The sequence below is a fragment of the Rattus rattus genome, chromosome 7 (genome assembly GCF_011064425.1).
Source record: "Rattus rattus isolate New Zealand chromosome 7, Rrattus_CSIRO_v1, whole genome shotgun sequence".
Taxonomy (NCBI): Eukaryota; Metazoa; Chordata; class Mammalia; order Rodentia; family Muridae; genus Rattus; species Rattus rattus.
The window spans coordinates 37,196,389-37,214,962 of record NC_046160.1 but is presented as its reverse complement, the minus strand read 5'-3'; the positions used below and the strand labels follow the sequence as shown (position 1 = coordinate 37,214,962).

The following is an 18,574-nucleotide window of genomic DNA, read 5'->3' as shown; positions in this document are numbered from 1 at the left end:
TTTGTAATTCACAGAAACTGTATGTCAAGAAGCCGAAACACACAGTATCTGGCTTTGTGAAATGTCATGTTTTTCCTCATTTGAGGCTCTTAGATTTTATACAGAATACACATGTGCACACACATACTCATGTGTGCACTTAGGACATGAGAGTAGAAGTTAAGAGTGTCCAGTGGAACAACAGGACTAATAGGAGGAGAGGGGACAGAGTAGAGGGAAGGGGGACCCAGCTCAATGTAGACTGGTGTCAAAGTGTCCTTATGCAACACAGTGCCATGTACACCTCAGAACAAAAGGTTTTTAAAACAGGCAAACAGAAAGAAGCTATCCCCATCTATTGGCCGACAGGCAAGCCTTACATTCTTGAGCTGCTCCTGCTGCTCCAAGAGTCTCAGCTGCTTCTTCCTCTTCTCACTAATCCTCGAGACAAGTGGATTGAGAAGCCTGAACTCTTCACTGTCTTCGTCCACCTGGAAGTCGGGGTTCTCAAACATAACTTTAAATCGATCGTCCGTGAGGATATTAGGGAGGCTCTGCAGGAAAGACAGGGATCAGTATAAGTTAGTATCAGAATTAAAAAAAACCAAAATCTCAAGATCAGAGCAAGTTCTAGGTAAAGGAAAACTTAAATCCAGACTTGGTGGCCCACGTCTTTACTCCCAGTGTTTAGGAGACAGGCATGCAGATCTCTGAGCTCAAAATCAGTTTATGGAGCAAGTTCCAGGACAGCCAAGCTTAGGCAATGAAGGAATTGGAAAACAGAAAGCTGGTGACAATGTAATAGAACAAGGGGCCCATGTTCCAGCCCCAGCAAGCAGCAGAACCTGATGGCCGCATGGCTTTAGCTTTAGAGTCCAGAATAAAGGGGGCGACTGGGAAAACTGATGCTGGTTAGCTGGAGCTAAGAAATTAGTGGTGATTAAGAAGAAACCAGCATCACTGAGGTGAATCTTCTGGGAAGTGTTTTCTGAGAGCATAAAGAAGCTGTGTTCCAGAGATAGCCAAGGGTGTACTTCATAATGTGGAAGAGTCACCTGGCTGGTACTGGTTTTGAAGGCATGAAGGGGCCATGAAGAGCAGCTGAGGCTTGGCACTGTGAGAGGCCACGTTAGGCCATTAGTGAAGGTGCAGCCTCAACTATAGTTGATGGCCTAGGACTGAAGGGGTCATGCAAAGGAGTTGAGGCTTGGCATCGTGAAGAAAGCCTATCAGAGGCTATTGGTGAAGCCTAGTTGCAGTGGAAGACCCCAGCATATTGGAGATGCCAGTACCATGGGATGACCACCAAGAAGAGCAGTGGAGTGGATCAACCTGAGCTTAGAGAGGGCAGAGCTGGAGAAGTGAGGCCAGCACTTTGGAGGAGCCCAGATCATGTGTGGATCTCAAACATTAAAACAAGAAGCTATAACACTGAAGTTGTCTTGGAGACTCCCAGATGTTGGAGATGCTAGAGTTGAGGTCTATCTACTGAGAAAATCTGGTAACAGGGAGTGGAACCAATCCAGGTGAAAGAAGTTTGTTGCAGTCAACACAGATGAAAAAACAGTTGGAGATCTGAAGACTGCTTTGACATCAGACATAGAAATGCAGAGTTTGGAGTTTGCCCAGGTGGTTTCCGGTCTTGCTTTGGGGATTACAGTTAAGTGATTGGATAAATCTCAGAAGAGATCTTGGACTTTGAACTTTTAACACTGATGAGACTGCTTTAGACTATGGGGACTTAGGAAGTTGGACTAAACGTACTTTTTTATTATGCTATGTTTAGGTATGGCCTCCATAGACTCGTGTGTTTGAACAAGCCTATGGGGGCCAGGGAGTGGAATGTGATGGTTTGCCTATGCTCAGCCAAGGGAGTGGTACTATTAGAAGGTGTGGCCTTGTTGGAGGAAGTCTGTCACTGTGGGGTGGGCTTGGAGACCCTCCTCCTAGCTGTCTGAGGGTGCCCAGTTCCTGGCTTCCTTCAGATGAAGATGTAGAACTCTCAGCTCCTCCTGCACTATGCCTGCCTGGATGCTGCCATGCTCCCACCTTGATGATATTGGACTGAATCTCTGAACCTGTAAGCCAACCCCAATTAAATGTTGTCCTTTATAAAACTTGCATTGGCCATGGTGTCTGTTCACAGTAATAAAACCCTAAGACAGAGGGATTCTGCATATGTGTACACGCATGCATGCATGCACACAAACTCACTCTCATCAGAAAATGGTTTTACAATACTTAGTCCATAAGGTATAACTATTAACATTATAAAATGTTCACAATGTCTTTAGAATCAATTTCTAGAACTTTCTGATTGATTCTAGGTTTTACTTTCCAACAACAAAACAAATTCTATTGATACATTCTGATTGATAATTCTTGGCCATTACATATAATGATCTAAAAATGAATCTTTGAGCTAATATTATGCTTACTATATAGGAAAGAATTTTTTTCAACTGATATTTTTAGTGCAAAACAAACACAAATAACCCAGTATTTTTCAAGGAAATACATAAAATTTTAAGGTATGGCTTTGCTTGAGTCAGGGTTTCTCTGTGTAGCTCCTGGAACTCTCTCTATAGATCAGGCTGGCCTCAAAGTCACTGAGATCTACCAGCCTCTGCCTCCCAAGTATGAGGACTAAAGGTGTGTACCCCACCACCAAGCTAGGATATGGCTTAGCTACCATATTAAAGTAGACTAAGAAAGCTATCCAGTGCCACCTCCACGTGGAAGGACTTTTAAGTTGTCAGTCGGTGTGGTAGTGTGGCTGGCAGGTGCAGTTTACTGTCTCCAACTAAGGAACTACGGAACTCAACTAGGAAGCAGGGACACTTCCTTGCATTCTAAGGATAACCCGCTGGTTTTCTGCCTTGGACCAGGGATTATTCTTCTCAGACACAGTACAATCTCTACATAGCAAAGCTTTGGCTATTCAGATTCATTTGTACAGCTCAGAACTGACATTAAATTCCTTTTTATTTGTACTGTTTTAGGTAGCGAGCTTCCTAACACGTATAACAAACACGTTTGCTCACTGACTCAGATGATGGTCATTTCACACTCAGGGCCTAGAAGCCAGTGGAAACCAGTCACCCAATAACGATTATAAATCAGAGTGACAGCCTAGAACAGAGCAGGGAAGCACCAGCCTACTTGAGATGGCTCTCGCTTCACCAAACAGACCTTATTTCACTGGCTGGAGCTCCACTTCTGACCTCTGTTCTGAATGCTGCATCTGTGTAGCAGCGCTACATAAAGCCATGGTGAAGTATGGCCTGCTTATTACTTGTATGAAACTATAAACTGATAATCCCTTAACTAAAATTTCAAGAGATACAAGTTCAAAAGTCATCCTTGAGTAAATATCATTTCTAAAATAGACCAAGGAAAGAAAAGTCCTAGTGTCTGACCCCAGCTTCAGAGAGGAGAAAAATACGCAATGTGTTTGTTATAAAGCTCTGTATGAAAAAATGTCCAGAATATATAAAGGGCATCCAGAATGTATGAAGGATGGTCAGGTGCATGAAGGAACTCAGAGGAAAAAAAGGAATCTAATAGAAATATCCAAGATGGTATCCTGGGGAGACAGCACCAAGGAGACCTAAAACCAAATAGGTTTCCACAAGTAGAAGTTTGAAGAGAAGGGCTGAATGACCAGCAGTTAAGAGCACGTACTACTCTAGCAGAGGATCTAGGTTCTGTTCCTAGTACCTACACTAGGCAGGCAGCTCACAATTAACCATCTGCAACTCCAATTCCAGAGGATCCACATCTTTTAGCCTCTGTGTGTGCATGCATGGTGTGTGCATGCATGTGTACGCACGCACATACACACACACAATAACATTTTTTTAATCAAAAAAAAAAAAAAGATATATGAAGACAGCATTTCAACTGACTGAGGAGTAGTGAATCATCTGACAAGAGCAGACCGGCAATTTGGAAAAGATATCTTAAAAGACAAAAATTAAAAATAATCAAGGCAGACTATAAACACTCTCAGTACTCTATGATTGTTCTTCCGAAGACCTGGGGGAGCCACTATTCAGAGAAGGAGGCAGGAGAGGCAAACATGATGATAAATTGGAGAGGTAGCAGCCACATGGTGCATGGCACAGGGCTAAGAACAGACTAGAGCCATTACAAGATTCAGAGGCATCCTAGGAAGTGATGAAGAGGTGGGGCCTGGACTAGAGTGATGGAAATCAAAGGGTGGGACTGATTCCACCCAGGGAGCAATCCCTGTGAAACACACTTCTATGGAACTAAAGCAGCAGCAGCAGCAGCAGCAGCGGAATGAGATGAGAGAGCTAAGGCTTAGACATGGGGTTGGAATCAGCTTTTAGCTGCCTGGTAAGTAGGCAGACATTGGGAATGAGCTTAGAGTCACACTAGGGCATCAGGATAAAAGGTGTGGGCTAGAGCGAAGGGCAGGGAATGATGTTGTTCATTTAAGACTACGGATGACATAGACATCATCCACATTCCAACAGACACCAGTAGGTGTCTTGGGAGTAGTATTTCACACAAGGACTCAGGAGAGGAGGGGGCTACCAGGGAAATTTTGGAGTCACTTGTAAATGTGAGAAAGGTGTTATTAGCAATCAATCAATATTTCAGGTCAAAAGCCATGGGTCTATTAGGTTAAAAAACAAAGAAGAAAAAATTTTAATATCTTGCTATATTTATTAAAATTATTAAATTTAAAAATAACAAAGATATGTTGTTGGTATTTAAAAATTTTTTTCTTCCCATTAATTTACAACAAATAAATTATCCTGCTTAAAGACAAGAATGCTTTAGATGAATGATTATAAAATAAAAACTCCTTTGACCCATCTGTAAAAGTATTTCCCCTAGGGACTTTGCTTGTCTAATTGCTTATTTTCACAGCTATCTTAAAAGAAAAAGGAATAAGATAGTATGTTCTTGAAGTGGTTTACAAGTGTCTGGCTAGTGATCTGTCTTATAAATATACACACACACATGCTTACCACTTGCTTCAGTGTTTGGAAAACATGTGAACAGCACTACCTCAAAGCATCACTTCTGTAGCTCCGAGCAGACACTTATTATTATCTTGTCCCAATATAGAAACATACAAAGACTATCTGCTACTTAAAACCCTGACTCTCTAGGCCCACATCTTAGCCTACAGAAGGAGGGAGGGGAGGTCTCGTGGGTGTTGGGCAGGTTGTAAGAGAGGGAAGTGAAGAGTAACAGGAAGGCTGGTGTGCCAGGGGGAGGTGCTCTCCCAGCCTACAGGTGTCAATCCTCAGGCTGCTGAGCTGGAACCCCACCTCCCAGCAGGAAGATGCATAGACCTGACAGTGCTGACATGGGTACTCCCCCAAATACCGCAGCTTGTCCTCTCCTCTGTATTCTCATGTAGCTCTCTAGCTCCCTATCCCGACTATGATCAGATAACCAAGACCATGGCAGAAAATAATAATTTTTTCTTCCAAAAGAATTCCCTCTACACTAAAGACCTAGGTTTCTAGGCTGAGTGGCTCAGCAAGCAGCCAGTTATCCATGTATCTGGACCAGAATGCAGCCAGGAAGGCACCTAGTATATGGCACGGTGGTCACAAGAGCTTTGCCAAGATACTGCCTCTCCTACTTCAGGAGTAAATCCTCTCTCTCATCACTGTCTGGAGGGTGCAGGCCAACGGAGTGTGAAGCTGCTGTAAGAATTTGTGTTTTGAGGTTGGGGATTTAGCTCAGTGGTAGAGCGCTTGCCTAGCAAGTGCAAGGCCCTGGGTTCGGTCCCCAGCTCGAAAAAAAAAAAAAAAAAAAAAAAAGAATTTGTGTTTTGTATTTACCCTCATGAGCCTCACTGGGCACTCATCTGGTGAATGGAAAGTATTAAGGGAGAAACTACGTTCTTTCAGAAACCCAGGGTTTTTCTAATTCTTTGACTATGCAGAAAATATTCCACGTAACAGAGCAGGGAGATCCCAGGATTTGAAGGTGAGCAGCCCACAAAGACTTAGGAGTGAGTTCTTCAGCAATGCACAAACAAATATATCTGAGCTACACAGATTCTTGCCATGAGGTCCAGACTTATGGTACGAACAAGGGGCTGATCGGTGATCATGACACGGAAACTTGAAACGATTTCCAAACTGCAGGGGAATCAAAATCATGTGAGGTGACCCGGCTACAAATAGCACTTACACAGTCACGACACTGCAAAACTACTGCCCAGCTTCAGCGGGAAGAAAGTCAAGGAGCAGCACCACAGGCAACAGCAGGAAAGCCTTTTACACCAAAATAACCAGCTAAAGAGGGGACATGTGTCTCACAGAAACACAAGCAAGGCAGAAGGGAAGATAAGGGAATATGAAGTGTATGTCCAACCCTTCCAGGAGGCCCTGTGAAAACATCTAGTTTTGAGTGTTCATATCATTGTAATTTGCAATTAAAAAAACTTTAAATGATAACATAGTCATATTTTTCCCAAAAGTGACAAATCACTACTTCCCTATAAAGTGTCAATGGTATTTACTGAGCCGAGACTGCTGTGGCCTTCAATACACACACAGAGCCCAGGAACGGTGCTCAACACAGACTGCAGCAACAGAGAGAAAGTGAACAAAAGGGGCTGGCATGGAGAACATGTATTGTGGGGCAATGGTCCCACCCGCTTGGATGGACCCTTAAAGCCAAATGGGGTACAGATGCCTATGCATCTCAAGACGTCTGTGCATATGGGAAGCTCAATTTGTATTTGTTGAAAGGTACTTGTAATTAACACCACCAAGTTCTAAGTTCCTACAGCATCCAGACAGTGCTTACTGATGGTCTGCATGGTAGACTACATGGCAGGTCACTTCCTGTTGTGGACACAACATCAACTGGAGGGTAGATAGCTTATCAGACGCCATGATGTTATCATTGGGAATAGTAGCAAACAGCTTTCTCCATCTGCTCCGTTAGGCTCCAGTATCAGTCAAGGCAGAGCTTCCTTTGGGTCAGGAGGAAGCAGTGACGCTCTGAAGGTTCTGGAGAGTCCCACTCATGGGTGGAACTGATGGCTGCTATAGTTTGCAACTCTTTCAAGCATTCCTTACTGATAAGGGGTTCTTTCTTTAATTTGTGAACAAACAATTTGGTTTGAAAATAAAAGCATTACATGACAAATTATACAACTCTGTCTAAGAACAGATTTTTAAAAGACCATATATTATGTCTGTATTCCAAGAGTGAGACTGAACTCTAATAATGGGGTCTGATTTAGACTAAGTCAATACAAAGCAAATCAGGGTCCATTTTACTAACGAAGCTTCCTAGGAGAATCTAGTGATCAGGTGATGTGGCTATAAAGACACAACTGGTTATAAAGAGTCAGGAAGAAGACACAGCTGTTGAATGAGGAATGTGCTATTTTCTAGGCCTTTGTCCTCTGAATCCAGCACAAACACTACAAGCCCAGTAACTATCCCCCTAAGACAGACGCTGAAGTAAATGCACGCTGTTTTGGTTACGAAGTACAGAAGAGGTGCAAGCCAGAGTTAATGCTGCGGGAACAGAGGAGACAGCCTGCCTGGAAGTACCACCCAGACAGTCAGAGCCCACAGATTAAGTTAACCATCAGGCCCTTAACAACAGGACTTCTGAAATGACTCAACTGTGGTGTCAACATGAAGTGTAAACCTGCACTACTCTGATGTGAACAGGAGCCAGGCTCACAAGCAGCAGCCACCACGGCACCAAGGTGTTTCTCTCAGTGCTCTCAGGGATGTGCCCCTGTGGTCACCAGTTTACACAGTGCAGGAGCATCGCATTGCTAGCATTTGCAGCCCCAATTAAACCTACTTCACCAAGTTGGTAATTAATGAAGAAAAAGGTGACAATGTAGCAGAGGGACGGAGGGAGGAGGCAAGGAGGAGAGAAGGTACAGAAGAAAGAGCTGTGAGTGGGAAATGGGACACTGCCACTGGCTAGGACTTCATAGATACAAACTGAGAAACAGTGTGAAGGGAATGTCTCAAAATAAAATAGTAACAGAAGGTAAATATCTCACTTGCAGTGACACCAGCAAAGCCCTTCTTCTAAAGGAACTCTCAGAATGGCTAGGATGGGGCTGAGTTGCACAGAGCTTTCCCAGTGTACATGGGACCCTGGGTTTAATCCCAGTACTGCAGACATGAATGTGCTCTTAGAGATAGTTAATGACATGAGCAGGGCCATGGACGAGACTTTGAAAAGCAAAATTTACTAGGGCAAAGGAAAACACTGAGTCCGTATAAAAAGTGTGGGAAGAGAAGATAGCAGGCATTGTTCAAATTATTCTTGACAGTCTTTACAAATCAGTAAAAAAGTAAAATACTAGGATATTTTCTACTGTTTTGATTAACAGTACATTTAAAAGGCTTCGGCTGCCGATTTTCATTTTCCTAGACCAGGGAAGAGTTCCTTAAGTTCTGAGAAAACCATTAGGGGAGGTGCAATGATAGTTCTTCACTGAAATGAGCAGTGCTGTGTGTGCATCCAGCTTTCCAGGTCATTTCTACCACTCCATACTACCCTGCCTCCATCCAACCTCAAAGTCTCCCAACTGCAGGGCTGAAAGAGATGGCTCAGTTGGTTAAATATGTCCCCAGCACCAACATGAAAATCTGAGTATGGTAATGTGTCCCTATAATCTGGGCACTGGGGAGGTAGAGACAATCAAAACTCAGGACTCACTGGCCACCTAGCCTAGCCTAATCCCAGGTACCAGGAGACAGTGTCTCAAAAACCAGTATGGTCAGCACCTGAGGACTACAGGAATAAACATGAACACACATACAAAGACCCTTTCTCCAACACACAGTGTTTCCCAAAGGGAATGTACCAACTTCCACACCTTCGTCACCACGACCTGTAAGAAGGCTCTGTCATATGCCATGCTGCCCGTAACAGCAAAACTGAGCTTAGTACCTTATAGCATGGTTATGCCAAGGATTCTGAGACAAAGCATACCTGAAATGCTTTCATCTACAGTCGAAATTAGCTCTACTCTCTTCCTCTAGGAGCTTCGGGAAGACAGTACAATGATCACTTCTACATGGCTTGTAAAATGACACTATAAGGCTGAAAAAGTCATAGGCTAATCATCCTCAGGCTCAGCTAATAAGACCAGTGTGAGTGCTCTGGGGAGATGGTCAGCAAAGCAGGAAGCCACGTATTTCCACCCTGTAGGTACACACACTCAGAGTATGCACACTTGGTCACACACTGGCATACACAGCTACATTACAAAAATGTGAATTTAAATGAGTAAGCTTGCTCAGATTGGTTTATTATTTATGTAAAGGACAGGGAAACAGAAAACCATCCATGTATTTTACTTTAAAGGGGCTTTGAGGATTTAAATAATTTACTTAAAGAATATAATAGGCTAAGATGAAAGGCTACTGGGAGAGGCTAAGGAAGAGAAGGCAGCAAAGTGAAGCATCTGGTCCAGACCCCACAGAAGTGACAGTACCAAGATGGACCCTCCCTGTCCTTACGGGTTACAGGTGAAAGTGAAGCTGAGGGAGCCATCTAGCATCACAGCCAGTGCACATGAGTTGGTTCAAAGGAACCAACTCATGCAACTATAGCTTGCTGTCACCCACCTGACTGGAGGATAGGTTACCAGACGAGAAGCCTGGGTGGCCCAAGGCTCCTCCTGGTCCTGCATGCTCTCCTGCTGGGAAGGGTTTGGAGGCAGTGAATACTAACTGGTTCTCTGCACGTCTGCTCTCAGCAGATGAGGAAACAGGACTGGGGAGGACCCCAGAGTCTTCATAAATCTGGAAAAACTAGACACAGCTTCTCATCTCAGGACAATACTATGCCCTGTTCGCTCTTTTATTATTTTGTGGCTGGTCCCCGTCTACCATTACCTCAGAAAAGGCAGGCAAGTAGGAGCTATAGGACAACATGTACCCTCCCATAATGCCATGTCAAAAACAAAAGGCAGTTACTTCTAGAATTTAAAAACTTTTAACCAGAAAATCCTACAAAATCATGTAAATCAAGAGGTTCAAATTTTCATGTTCATTTTCAGAACATTGGTGAAACTGCCCAGGTCATCAAGGGTGTTCATGTGGTCAATTGAAAAGTCACCACATGCCTGAAAGGTGTCACTTTAAGGAAGCAATGTGTGCTGTTCATGACATAATGGTGGAGTCATGAGGGGTGTCCAGGCCACAGTGGGATGGACACAAGCCGGTGGTACACACGGTGTGGGTAGAGAGTAATGCTGAATGCAGCAGTTTTGTCGTAGACTGTCTAGTCACTGACCACACTGTGAGCTAACAGATGCATCGCTGACTGTCCGTCCAAAGCACACACGGGATTCTAACCAAAAGAAGCAAACTGTTCCTGAGCACAGAAATACGTTCAGCATAAAACAAATGCAAACAAAAGTAAAAAAATGAAACAATAAACCTAGTCAGTACAGAAAAAAGCAACAGCAATTGAGCAACAAAAAGATTAAATTATAACACAGACTATGTAGCCATTTAAAATACAAAGAATTTAACAAAATGGGAAACTATCACTGTTATCTTCAACATACACATGGTGACCTTGCTAATGCAGTGTAAACCTTTAAAGGGTTGGCAGAGAGGAATCATGCTTTCTCTCTATAGAGTGTGGGGGTTGGCTTTTAACTTTTTTCTTCTTTTTTCTTCAAATTTTCAAAGTTCCCATACTGAGCAAGTATAGGGGTGGGGGGACCCCAGTAATAAAAAGATACACATTACTTACTACCCATGAACTGAACTGCAAAGAAACTTACTGATACTTTCTGTGCCTTACAACATCTTACCTTAACTTTCTTTTTCAGTGTCGATTTCTGCTTCTCCTCTTCCTCTTCAATTAATTTAAGTGCCAGTTCTTTGTTAACTTTTGGAAGTTTCTGGTAAATAGATGGAAATAAGATACACTGAGATAAATACACTTAACATTAAAGGCCAGCAGGTCTGTGAGTGGTGTAAATTCACAAAGGGCAGCTCACTCCCATTTCTTAGTTTAGTGTCCATGGTAGGAAAAGAATTATGCAAGGAATAGCAGCAGGTGGGCCAAATGGCACAGAACTGTGGCATGGCCTGTTGCTGGGAGCATACTGTCTTCCCAGGTCACCAGGAAGCTGGCTGCAGAGGGCCTGGGACCCTTGGAATTGCAGCCACCTGCCCGGCTCGCTCTCTGCTGCAGGTGTGGGAACCTCTGAAACGCTTCCTGCTCTGTAATGCATTCTTGGAGTCTAGATGGGAGCAGAGGGACTCTCAGATAAGCGATGGGCTGCCTACTGTCTTCTTTCACACTGTGCTCATTTCTGTATAAGTAAACTGTAACTCGGGCAGGTGCACACTCACCATCTCTGCTGCTATAAACTCTGAATAAGCTGTGGAAATAGAACAAGCACTGAGGTCATCGCAGGAAAGGCTAGTCCTTTTGTTGCTGAGAGTGTGTATATCACATACACATTTTAAGCCAACGTTCAGTTATAAATATTTTATCAGTGATTTGACTTAATGGGTGGGATGCTACAGAGCCAGGAAGGCAGGAGTAGGCAGACAGGAAGCTCCTCCCTGTCTGCTCATGGTCTGACTGGAATAACCAACAGCAATTCTTTACCGGGGGAATAGCAGGTGGCTCTGGAAGCAGTGGTATCACCAGTGTGCAGTTCTCAACACACCCAGGATCACCCTCAAATCCCTTAGGAGTCTGGATCCTCCTGCTGCCACACCTTTCTTGCCACCTGGGTCTAAGTCACCATCCCCCTTCTACCTCAGTGCTTCTGTCTTTTGGGTGCTCTATGCCTGGCAGACACTAAATTCTCTCCATCAATACAGCTAGTGCTGGCTGTTTCCTGACTCTGTCCACTAACACCCTGTGATGCACAGAACCTGAGAACCAAGCATACTAGGAGGAAATGGACACTGGCAGATTTCTAACATCTGTCAAACTGAAAACTGCCGGAACTGTCAATCAGGTGTTCTCAGTGCAGCCCACAGCAGCTGCTGTAGATCAAAGCACTAACACCCAGTGTCTTTGCCTGTTGATTATTATCAAGTACATTTTATTACCCAAACACCTGACTACCCACCCTCATGACAAAGTACGCCAAGAAAGCAAAAGGTGTGAACTAAAAGATGGAAATTCGTGGATATGATGGCAGACTTCTTCAGAGTAACACACCAAATGAAGATTAACTATTTTCCTCTGGTAATCACAATGATGAGTAGAATCTTTACCTTTAACTGGACTCTCTGTGCACGTGTTTCTTCTATTTTCTGTCTAATTTTATCTTTCCTATATTCTTCATAAGCAAATGGATTGACCATCAATTTCACCTTTTCAAAACAAAACAAATGATCAGAATCAGTATTTAGTAGCATGCATATATATATATATGCCATGACTATTGTACCAAAGAAAGCGGATCCCTCACAATGCAGTAGTATGCTTTATGAAGGCAAAAGTAGGCAGAAGCATCTATGGACGGCTTACCAACACCTGAAATACCCGTTGTTGCCCACACTTACCTTGTGGTAGAGTCTGATATCCATGAAAAACCCATGCATATATGCTCGGAGGAAAGGTGATCCAATGAGATGTGTGAGCCCTGCCAAAGTTAACCAGAAGAGGGAGGTCTTTATGACGTCTTCATTAAAATTTAAGTTCTCCTTTCCTTCTTTATTAATAATTATTTTATGTGTATAGGTGTTTTGTCTACATGTATGCTTGTGCACCACATGTATGTAGTGCCTGTGGAGACCAGAAGACGGTGTTGGAACTCCTGCAACTGGAATTACAGAAAGTTGTGAGTAGCCAATGGGCGCTGGGGATTGAACCTACAGGAGCCCACTAAGCAGATTAAGCAGCTCTTAATCATGGAGTTCTCTCCAGCCTTTAGAATTTAAGCTTTTCTCGAACAACAATTTAATTAAGATACGGTTCCCCTTAGAGTAATATAATTAAGGACTGTTAATCTTGAATATTCATGGAGAATATTCAAGTAATTCCATTAATACCATTCTCCTTGTCTTAAATGTCATGTTAAGTATAAAATAAGAAGGAAAAGTCTTTATTAACTGTGACTATGGTAAAGAGGGTTCTTTATAATAGTGGTTCTTAGGTTTTGAAACAGACTCTTCATTTATTTATGGAGACAGGGACTCTGTATGTAGCTCTGTCCGTCCTGGAACTCTACTCTCTAATGTAATTTGGAGTGATCTGCCTTTGCCCCACCCCTAGCCCCTGCTGAGTGCTGGGACTAAGGCTGGCACCACCTGCAGGGCTGGAGCAGTTTGATTTGAAAGCAGTGTGCTGGGAATCAGCAGTAGGCTCCCAGCTTTATACAGTTAGGTGGGAATGGGGAAGCAAAAACTGAGGCAGTGTTGTCAACATTTCCAGAAACAAAGGACAATGTCATAGCATGGCCTTCCCATGCACAAAGCTGACAAACTTAACTCACATACACAATGCTCATGCACATCAGGACCATCCCCGGCTGGGGCACAGGTCAGGTGGAGTACTTCTACAGCACGCACAGTCTCAGCATCATCAACATCTACATCGCTGCCAGTGCAATACTGGAGCTCAGTATCAGTTTGTGCTCGGGAATCTTCTCTCATGTTTACATGATTACATTTAGAATAGGAATACAAGGGCTAGCTAGTAAGGGGATCAACAGGTAAAGCAACTGACGTGAAAACCTGATGACCTGAGTTCGATCCCTGGGACCCACATAAAGGAAAAGGAGAACCAATTCTATAAAGCTTTCCTTGATCCTCCACATGAATGCCACACACACACACACACACACACACACACACACACACACACACATGTAGTAATAAAACAATAAAAAATTTAGACTAGGAACACATTAACTGTAGACACACATATATAGGGAACACATATGAACTCTCTGCTGTGTCACAGAAATTTGCTCTTTTAAGAACATGTTTTACGTGTGTATGTGTTTGTACATGTGTTAGTGCAAGTGCCTGTGTTGAAAATGTTGGATCCCCGGTAGCTTGAGTTATTATAGGTGGCTGTGAGCTGCCTGATGTGGGTGCTCGGGTTCTCTGCAAGAGTAGTAGGGACTTTTAGCTGATGAGCCATCTCTCCACTCCCTAGAAATTATTGAGGTGCAAATATTCAGAGAGAAAAAACATGGATGTTATGAAACGATCTATCTTCAAAGGAAACCATGTGTGATGCGTGAAATACAGCTTTGGTGTAGTACCAAGTCATTTCCTTCCCTTTCTTTTCTTGGTGGTGCTAAAGACTGAACCAAGAAGAGCTCTGTGCATGGCAGGCAAGCTCTCTGGCCCTGAGACAGCCTTTTACTTCTAATTCTGAGTTATGGTCTCACTAAGTATCCCAGACAGCTTTGATTCTGTAATCTTTCTACCTCAGATTTTGGGGTGAGACAATAGGTTACAGGCTATTTCGCTGCTGTTCACTATTAACTTCCATATTTAGACCTGAAAATTAGACTGAAGAAGAAAATCACATGGCAGTTTAAAGTTGTATGCATACAACAACAATAAAAGAGAAAAATTAAACTTAGGGTGTTCTTCTATTGTAACTACAGGAGCTAACATACAATTTATTCATGTGTCTGCATGGACTTAGCACCCAAAATTTTCTTAAAGTATGTGGTCTGATTAATTACCCAATATAAAAGTATTTGTTAATGATGTCATTTGAAGGTCTTTAGGAATTGAGGGTCTTGCTTGTTAGTGATGGGTCTCACTACAGGTCTAAAAGCTGTGAGTGTGCTCAGGGACAGAACGCAAAATCTACACACGTTGATCCAAAATAAAACTCTGTGAAAACTAAGTCAGGTGTTTGCTACATGGATGGAAAGCTGCATATCTAATTCTAAAATCCGGACTCAAAACTTTTGAAACTTCTGACCTTCAGGGCACTTCAGACTTCAGGCTGGAATGTTCAGCCTGCATTAAGAATCCTTTCTACTGGGGTTGAGGATTTGGCTCAGTGGTAGAGCGCTTGCCTAGCAAGCGCAAGGCCCTGGGTTCGGTCCCCAGCTCTGGGGAAAAAAAAAAAAAAAAAAAGAATCCTTTCTACCGAAAGGTTTGAATCCCAAGTTTTGGATTAGGTCCTTTATGAATAAATCTAAGAGATCTAAGAACCATCTGCTTACAGTCGGAGAGAGTTTCAAGGTATAATATTTACTTACATTTATCATTCCCTCAAAGTCGCATTTGAATCACATACCTCTGAGAGCCACCACTCTCTCAGGACAGGATGTCGGTGTGCTAAAAGGGAGTCTGCCCCAGTTAAGGCACAAAAAACTTCGGCCAGTTGAGTTTACCAAAGGTTTTCTGAGCAGAGATTATAAAGTTGATCATTTAGAACATTTTGATATCTGATTTGGCAGAAATGGAACGTTTGGAAAGATCAGATAAAAATGGCCCAGTTGATTCTAATGTTCAAAACTCACAAACGTGAAAATAAGACTATTTCGTGAACATTCTTATCACATTTTACCTAAATTTTCAAGGTCTTTCTTGGTGACAAATTTGTAATCATCATACACTGTGCTCTCTGGATTCTCTTCTAATTCTTCTGTCAAGTTGTCCAGGAAGGAACACCACCTGGGGGCAGGACCCAAAACCTGGAAGGAGATATTAAAAGATCAAACACAACTCACCCTGCAGCCAGAATTCTTTAACCATAGTTGCAAGTATTTGGTTCAACCAGGGGAAAGATAGTTAGGACATATGTAAACATGGCGGAGAATATAATGGGAAGGGAATAAACAAAGTAGAAGATTTAGGCTAGAAAGGATAAAGATGCCAAGGTACTAGGTATTCCGCTGTTACAGCCATCAGAATACAAACAAGCAATGCAGACACTTACGGCATCTATCCAGTTACTCATCATGTCCCTCACTCAAGAGTACTAGAATTCGATAACATACATTTAGTATCATAAATATATTATAATGTATATTTAGCTTGTGACTTCTAGATAGCTTTTTATTGTTAACAGTTATCTTTCTCTGCACCATGCCACATCCATTGAAGTCAGTGCTTACTTCAAAGGAAAAATGCTCATTCCTAGAAAATACCACAAAGGAACCCAAGGTCAGCATAATGGAACTTCCAACTTTTACTTCAGCAGTAATTATGGGGGATGGGGGACAAGCAAATCATACTGAAAGTTATGACATTGCATTTAACCTCTTTTGAGACGGTAAGAGGAAGAGGCGGAGCAGAGGAAAATAGCCTCTATTAACGCCTCTTCAATTAAAGGGGGAAGGGGAGGCAGGAGCAGCCAATGCACTACTGAACAGGCTACCAGGCTATGACACGAAAACAAGTCTTACTGAGCATAGAGGAATCTTACAGATCAGTTTCCCAGTACTACAACCTATGCTATTTTAAATGATAAATGAAATGGTTTGATTTCAAACACAGATAAATTTTCAAAAAATGCAAGGTGTCTAAAAAAAAATTCATGAAGGATCCTCTTAAAGGAATGGCTGTGGTTTTAGCTAATTGTGGGGTAGGGGCTTAAAATCAACAAGTACCTATATTCAACATTACAATACATGAAGTACTGCTTGGCCATGATCGCTCTAAAGTTTAAATTCTATACCTAGAGAAAAGGCATGCAAGTGTGTACACACACACACACACACACACACACACACACACACACACACACACACACACACACACACACACACATCACATGAAACCAAAGCAATGAACCAAATCCAAAGTGACTTCAGCTGAAATAAACAGTGACAAGTCAGAAAGCTTGAGGCCCCTTGGGAGAGCTGCCAAGAGCATGTGCCACTTGGGAACCTAAAGGAGTAAAGCTTTTCCCGGGGGCCATCTTTCTTCTTTTCGACACAGAGAAGTGCTTCACTGCTACTTTTCTATAACACAGGGCCCCAGATATCAAGATGTGAGACCCTCATCAGTTTTGTTAATGCTGAATTCATGGTACCTAGGACAGTCTTCCAAGTTGAAAGAAGCATGTACAGGCTTCACACACGGAAATTACAGTTTAAAATGTCCCTGGCAAAACTATTTCCAAATGGTCTCTTTTTCTTATTCAGATAAAAATGTTTATGTAGCTTATAAAACTATCAGCTATAAAGTCACATTTGGGTCTAGTTTGACTCCAAAGCAAGGGACTGTCATTCACGGAACAGCAAAACAGCACAAAGGTGTACCCTGGTATCACCAGGAGACCAGCCCTAAGACGCATGCCAGTGTGCAGGTGCTGACGGAACACCACAGCCTTTGCTTGTCAATGAGACAAGCCCTCCTCTGTGGTTTAAATCACAGTGCGAGACTGGCTGACAGATGTGCGGGCCTAGGTTTAATCCCCATCACTGCAAAACACCATCTCTACATTACTTACCAAGTACTTCAATTTAATTTTATTTGTTTAATAATTTTGGGAGTTAGGGTTGGGTTAGAGAGTGCTTATTGCTCCTGCAGAGGATCTGGGTTCAGTTAACATCAGATGGCTCACAATTGCCTGTAATTGTTTTAAGGAACCCAACTTTTTTCTAGTCTTCTATGGTACACACACACACACACACACACACACACACACACACACACACACACACACACCACATGCGACCACAAACACACACACACTCACACCACACACTCGACTACACACACACACACACACACACAAAAACAAGTTCTTTTAAAAGCTAATTTAAGTGCTATGTAAATAACTATTACAATAAATTGCTTGGAGGAAAGTGACCTCCAAAGTCCTGGAATCTAAAAACCCAAAACCCAAGTGTGTAACAGTTTCCTCCAGGATTGAAACATTTCACTCAGTAGGAAGCTCTACAACTCAAAACAATTTCAGGAAGCCCCTGTTATTGACCAGATTCACTAGGCCTTACCTAACAGAATAAGCAATAGAAGCTGACAGCCCCTCTTAAATAAGCTGAGCTGCAAATAAGACTCTCAAGAGAAGCTGCAAAGCAGACTGAGACCAGGCAGCTACTGGGAAGAGGCTTCGACCACTTGAGCTGAGCCACCTGGGAGACATTCTTCATCCTGTGAGCTGACTACAGGCTGTGGACTGTGCTCTAGGTTCCCAGTTTTTTTGAGTTGCTGGGGTAGACTCTGGTGATGCAATTGTTTTTTGAGTCATTTCTTTTCCTGTAAGTAACCCATAAACTCATGGTTCACCAAGCTGGACTTTGGTGGTATTCGTACTTTAGTTTGTTATGGGATACCTATTTGGGTGAGTAGACATGTGTTACATCTTCCCAGGAAAAGTTTTGTCACACAACATCAAGTCTGTATATACTCAGCATGTAGATCATATTTTATAAAAAGATTTATTTATTATTATATAAGTACACTGTCGCTTTCTTCAGACACATCAGAAGTGGGCATTGGATCTCATTACAGAGAGTTGTGAGTCACCATATGGTTGCTGGGACTTGAACTCAGGACCTCTGGGAAGAGCAGTCAGTGTTCTTAACCACTGAACCATCTCTCCAGTCCGTAGATCATATTTTTACAAGTATTTCAATCTGTAGCTCATTGACTGTAGGTGAGAGAAGCACGGATGAGGC

General features: G+C 42.7%; 1 protein-coding gene across 1 annotated transcript in view; it reads right to left on the bottom strand.

Moving 5' to 3' along the window:
• The window catches only part of Nol10 (nucleolar protein 10), an 82,037-nt gene that overhangs the window by 13,288 nt on the left and 50,175 nt on the right, over positions 1-18,574 (bottom strand). Inside the window, exons 14-18 of the mRNA XM_032907508.1 lie at positions 15,493-15,619; positions 12,513-12,592; positions 12,222-12,320; positions 10,793-10,882; positions 360-533 (exon numbers count right to left, since the gene is read on the bottom strand). Of these exons, the coding sequence (XP_032763399.1) occupies positions 360-533; positions 10,793-10,882; positions 12,222-12,320; positions 12,513-12,592; positions 15,493-15,619 (570 nt within the window). The remainder of the gene's footprint in view (positions 1-359; positions 534-10,792; positions 10,883-12,221; positions 12,321-12,512; positions 12,593-15,492; positions 15,620-18,574) is intronic.